The sequence below is a fragment of the Pezoporus wallicus genome, unplaced genomic scaffold (genome assembly GCF_028554395.1).
Source record: "Pezoporus wallicus isolate ANWC-B61680 ecotype Strahan unplaced genomic scaffold, APGP_CSIRO_Pwel_v1 contig_6783, whole genome shotgun sequence".
Lineage (NCBI taxonomy): Eukaryota > Metazoa > Chordata > Aves > Psittaciformes > Psittacidae > Pezoporus > Pezoporus wallicus.
This window is the reverse complement of record NW_026637555.1, coordinates 1,241,394-1,247,163: the sequence shown is the minus strand read 5'-3', so window position 1 is coordinate 1,247,163 and position 5,770 is coordinate 1,241,394. Positions and strand designations below refer to the sequence as shown.

The window sequence follows — 5,770 nt, the reverse complement described above, 5'->3', positions numbered from 1 at the left end:
TACTCTGTAACACATTTGCATTCTGATCAACTAATTGAACAGAACCTATTCTGGTATCAAAACTGATGTTTGAAAGTGACTTGGTGTCATTGTGGCCTTTGTGTACTTTATTGATAGCAATCAGCAGCTGCACTGAAAACTACTCAGTACTTACATTTGCAACTACACAGTGTACCAGTAAGGCATACACAACACAAAAGACAATGAATTTCATAATTATGAATTAACCATATTTCTGATTTGCCCGTTCTTTTCTAGCTGCAGTGGATACACTATGATGAACTCTGCTAATTTTTTTTTGCAGGTGTGTTCAATTGTTTGTTGCATTTTGGTTTTTAATGAGGAAAGCTTCTTTCCAAATGCAAGGATGCAGTTCCATGGCAGCCTGAGCCAATTTAACCATGCCTACTACTTTTCTCTGCCTTTTCTCATTCTCTTTCTTTGTGATGTCTTTGTGCTAGCACAGGCACTTTAGCAACTCAGTAGTGGGCCAGTTCAGAGTGCTAATCGAAAACTAATTCTAAACACTGATTCCAGTGCTGGTAAGTGATGAATTGGGAATGAGCAGCAGGATAGGATTGTCAGGAACATGGCAATCAGTATTTACGTTTGAAAAAGCTGCTGTGAAACTGACTCTGAATGGAGGTTTTCATGAAGAAACAAGTATAAAAATGTGCTCTGTCATTACAAACTAAGATTTTTTTTTTAAGAATTCCAGTAAATATTTAAAATTCATAATCTTACTAATGCTAATAAAAGTAGTACATGCTCTGTGATCTTTATAGGAGTTTATTCACTGTTACTTCAAAGTAAACGTAAAGCATTAACAGCTTGGATGCCACAGCTCTAACAAGTAAAATGCTACATTAAAATGTTCACACTTTACCAAAATTAGTGTGGATTTTTTAGAACATAAATGTTTAACAGTCCAGCAGTCCACCCTGGAATGTTTCCTTAGGGATGCAAATGGATCTGTGTGCCTAGCTGTTATTTCATAATGTCAGTCAGATGGCTCACGTGGCCACTTCAGATCCTTGAAAAAGGAACCTTTGCAGCTTTGGATTTGAAAACCATGTTCAAGTTGCAACTCTGGCACAGCTGATCTCCAACCAATAAACCGCTGGGTAGTCTTAGGTACTGGAGGAGATGGAAGCACCTAAAATAAAAGTAACATGTAGAATTCAATGATTAAAAGGATTTTGATTGTAGTTTCTCTCATGCAACATCCTCTTTTGTACTGTAGTGTGGATGGAAATGAAAACTTATGAAAAATAGTGCTTTTAAATGCAATTTGCTGAATTAAATATCCTGAGCACACACTGACATCAGTGTTAGGAAATAAGAACTTTGAAAGATAGCCCAGTTGCAAGCAAGCTTGATTTATAATACGTGATAGTTTATAATTTAGAAAGTAATTAGGATAATTTAGGTTCCCTTCTATAGCAAGGCACAGGGAAAGAGAGGAGTAAACCTGCCAAATTCCAATGAACTAACTAACTTTCATTTACCACCCTTCAGAAAAAAACAGTCTTTTAGTGCCTAAACTGGTACGTTTAACAGGAAATCAAAACACAAAATATTATTTAGTATTGTATGTTAGCATACTTAAGTTTTATTCCATATCTTTCTAAAGGCTTTACTGGCTTTATGTTATTAGAAGAATCCTCTCTTCAGCTTTAAGTTTTTTCTTTAAATAATAATAATACTTTAAAACTAGTTAACTTCTATGGGAGAAATAGCATTTTATACTTCCTGTAATGTATCTGGTAGCAATGCAGAGATGGAATAATAGTTTTGTGGCCAAATGCTAAAGATACTACTGACCAAGCTGCCTTTTGCATCAAGAACTACTTACTCATTCCACCTTCTTTCTACTTTAAAGGATGGGTAAGCATCAAATTAATCTGCAACTAATCTAGCTAAAAAGGAAACAAAACAAAAGCCAACCGACTCTGTTCACTGACTGCTGTGCTTACTTTGGCTGAATCATCTCAATTGGGCACATTATATCATTTTAGCATCTGGGGACTTAAAGAAACACACAGCAAGAGAACAATGTTTCAGTTCTCTTGCCAGAGTTGCTTCACTTTGTTCTTTGGCCAAGATTAGAAAATGTTTATGATATTTAGGTGGAGCAGTTCCTCTGAAAAGATAATTTTTATGGCCAAAAGTGCCACCCACTGAGCAGGATAATGAAGGAAACCATGTCCCACTTGCAGTCTGGGGGAAAGGACTATGAAAAAGCAATTATTAATCTAACCTAGAGAGAAGAACAGATATGATGACTGTTACCATGAAGGTAAATGTTTGAAGAGACACACAGTTCTGTATAAGGACCATGAAGGTAAATGTGCAAAGAGACACATAGTTCTGTATAAGGACTTGGAAAACTTCTCTCTGAATATGTAAGGGGGACCTAAATCACAAGTAATCTTTATCTTCCTTAGCAAATAACGACTCTGAGGTGAGATGGAAGCTACGATCCTTGTTCAGTATGCACTAGGCTATGCATGCTACTTCAGCAGCTGATAGCTGTCTGCATGATTTGCTAACACACACATACACCCTCACTGTGCTGAAGCAGAGGTAAACTTGACTGAAATTGGAGTCTTGAGACAAAACTGAAGAACAAGTAGCACTAATGGCAAAAATGCTGCTATTTAATTTCTCTGCCACACTCAGCATTAACTCTTTTGTTTCGATTTAATCTCAGTAAAAGCTTTTACTACTTCCTCGCTTTATTTCCCCACCCTTGGAATCCTTTGAAAGAAAGCTAGTTCAGCAAGTAGGAATTTCCAATCTCTTTTGTTTCCTTAATCTACTCTAAGTGGACTAACCTTCCTTTTTGTTAGCATATTCTGCTTCCCCTTTTATGAATATGGTCCTCTCTCAATGTCACTGATTTAGCTGCCTGTGTAGCTACACTATTCACTGGTGATTCTGACACATTACAAGTCAAATGATCAGTCACATTCCACTCTCATTTCCAGCTGTTTGACAACTTTTAGACTCTGAATATGTGAATATAACTCACATAATATAAAATCAGTTATTAACTGGCCCATTAGAACTGGCTTCTTACTAATTTTTGCTACTAAAGAGGACAGTGGCATTATCTCTGACAAAAAGAAGGCTGTCTTAAAGCCAGAAAAATGGCTGCATCTTAACTAATAGTTAAAACTGAGTTAGGTTTTGGTAAGACTTGAAGTAATACAGATGTATATATCTGAGCAATGACTTGTCAGCAGCCATAAACAGCTCTGTGATCGCCATTCTGCATTGAGCTGCACTGTTGTGATACTAGATGGAGTGCATGGGGGAGGTGCTTTACAGAAAGATTATTATATACAGTGATTTATGTACAGTGAAAGCTCTGTGAACTAACAGCCATATCCAAAGGGCAATTCCTTGTCTTAAATGAATGCTTTTAAATCATTGCTCAGATTGCAAATACAATTTACTTTGACCTTTAGTTAAAGGCCCACTTCTACAAGACAACTGATTTTAGAGCTTGTGTGTTTTCTTAAGACAGGTACTGCTGCATGGCAATTTTAAAATCTAATTTTCTGACCTTAATGTATTTCTCCACAGGTGTCACAGGTCGAACCTGCAGATGTTCTGGAAGCTCTATCTTGGGGCTTGTATTTTCTTCCTTTTTATGGTGAATCAACTAAAACCAAAACATCAATGTTAAATGTTGGACTTAGTCTTTTGAAATATGCTGTAATATCTGATATTGACACCATTCTCCTCACTGTTGCATCTCAATTTCCTGTTCTTTCCATGTAAAACAGGGCTACTTATTGTAGTGCTTTGGAAACTATTGTAGTTTTTTTTTTTTTGGTTTCAGAAAGTGATATAATTCTGAATTTCGGATGAAAGGCTAAATATTGCTGACTGATTCCAACTCTCTTAACTACATCACTGCCCAAAAAGGGCTAGAAAGGTACCTTGACACGTATCTTATATGACCACAAAACAAAGATTGACAAATGCTAAATACATATGTTCACCAATAGTAACAATAACAAACAAAAGTTTGTCAACTTTTCAGCTGTAGCCTGTGCAAAAGAGATGTGCATGATGGATATTGAAGCCTAGAGAGCCAAAGTTTTCCAAGGTGTTAACTTGGATGCCTACAGGAATTTTCAAACACTCCTAGGACAGGTTAAGTACTTCTAGCCCCATGGAAAATACATTTATAATTACTCAGGGGCTGCACCAACCCTGTTCTTTAGCAATGAAATACTGTGATTCCAAATGTACATTATGTTCTACTATATTCTAGTATCTAAACAGCACTGAGAATAGACATCTCTCCAAGTATTTTCTTGTAAATTCCCCCACTGAAAATTTCATTAGCTAGAACCTTCTCCCTTAGACTTTTAAGCTACCATATGGATAGACAAAGGGGAAATATTTTCCTGTCAGTGTGCCTCTAGTCCTCGTTAACACTATTGGAAGTCATGCTTCTCAAGAGAAATATATCAAAATATGCACAGCATATAAATTACGTATTTTATTCAGAGGAAAAGTGAAACTTTGAATCCATCTTAAGAGTAGTGCACTTGTTACCTCGGAACTTGGCTTAGTAAAGCACACTCAGTGCTTTCCTAGTCACTTGTGCTCTCATAATTTACGTCTACATCAATTTGTGTGCAATTTCATGTGTTTCTTGTAGGCCATTCATTTTTACCTCGTCAACAGGTGTTTTCAAGAATCCCCATTTGTGAGACCATTTTTTTGCAGCCTCTAGTTCAGTTTCAATGTATTTTTTCCTGAAACAGAGAAATATTTAAATTACTTTGAAAACTTCCATTAAAATAAAAGGAAAAATGCAAACCCAACTACTACTGTCGCAAGGCACGACACTTTAGCATGAAGCTTGAGACCTTTCCCCCAAAATCATCAAGTCTATGCATGAGTTAACAGCTTTCTGACTTGGAGGCAATGGGGAAATTAAACAGTAGGTATGAAAGCACTTGCAAATTACGTTCCTGTTGGGAAGTGGAGGAGGTCAAAGGTGCTATGACACACACGGAAAGCGAGTTTCGGTGCCCTCCATACATCCTCTCGGTTTTACTGACCGATGAAGGGCCCTTTGTCCCTCCTCACCCGGCGGGAAGCACTGCAAGCCCGCGGCCATCACTCGCTTCGCCGGTTCAACCCGGGCTACGCCATTCAGGGGGCTGAACCCCCGGGCGTTGCGCACCTGGCGTACTCCGGGTGAGCCCACGCACCGCGCGGACGGACACACGCGAAGGGTGTGCAAATTCCCTCAGCCTCCGCCCGCCTGAGAGCGGCACCTCCCCCGGGCGGGAGGGGAGGGGAGGGGAGCGGAGCGGAGCCCCGGGGCCGTTACCAGCAGCTGTCCTGCTCTGTGTTGTTGCGCGACTTCGCCAGGTCGCTGCGGCGCTGCGCCATACCCGCGGCACGGAGCGGCCCGGCCGGCGCCGGGGGCCGGGTCCTGCGGCTCGGGGTTGCTAGGCAACGCAGCAGGGGGCAGTGCTCGTGCCGGCGGCCGTTGCAAAAGGGCGGGAAGGGCCGTTGGTGCTCTGAGGCGATGGTTTGCCTCAGCCGCCCCTTCCGTTTGGCGCGGTGTCGGCCCGGAGCCCGCGGCTCTCAGGTGAGCGGCTGAGCCCGCCCCTCGGGGGTTCTGGTGTCCCGTAGGAAATCAGTCCATGCTCTGTGGTGTGTTTGGTCTTAAAATGCTTTTCAGTAGGAAACCGTTTGGAGTCACCGTCCTGGAAGGGCTCACAAATGTGTAGAT

General features: G+C 40.5%; 1 protein-coding gene across 1 annotated transcript; it reads right to left on the bottom strand.

Annotated features, from left to right (window-relative positions):
* Nucleotides 1–771: 771 nt before the first annotated feature.
* On the bottom strand, nt 772–5,427 carry CIMIP1 (ciliary microtubule inner protein 1). Its single transcript, XM_057406350.1, has 4 exons — nt 5,363–5,427; nt 4,697–4,778; nt 3,572–3,670; nt 772–1,156 (listed from the first exon to the last, which is right to left on the bottom strand). Exons 1-4 carry the CDS (start codon nt 5,422–5,424, stop codon nt 1,001–1,003), a joined length of 399 nt encoding a protein of 132 aa, XP_057262333.1. The 5' UTR covers nt 5,425–5,427; the 3' UTR covers nt 772–1,000.
* Nucleotides 5,428–5,770: the final 343 nt, after the last annotated feature.

Excerpts from the sequence above, each read along its gene's own strand:
- CIMIP1 (XM_057406350.1), bottom strand. The coding sequence starts at position 5,424 with ATGGCGCAGCGCCGCAGCGACCTGGCGAAGTCGCGCAACAACACAGAG. Across the intron at positions 3,671-4,696 it reads TGAAAACACCTGTTGACGAG|TTGATTCACCATAAAAAGGA; the intron begins GTAAAAATGAAT and ends TTTTGGTTTTAG. Across the intron at positions 1,157-3,571 it reads CTGTGGAGAAATACATTAAG|GTGCTTCCATCTCCTCCAGT; the intron begins GTCAGAAAATTA and ends CTTTTATTTTAG.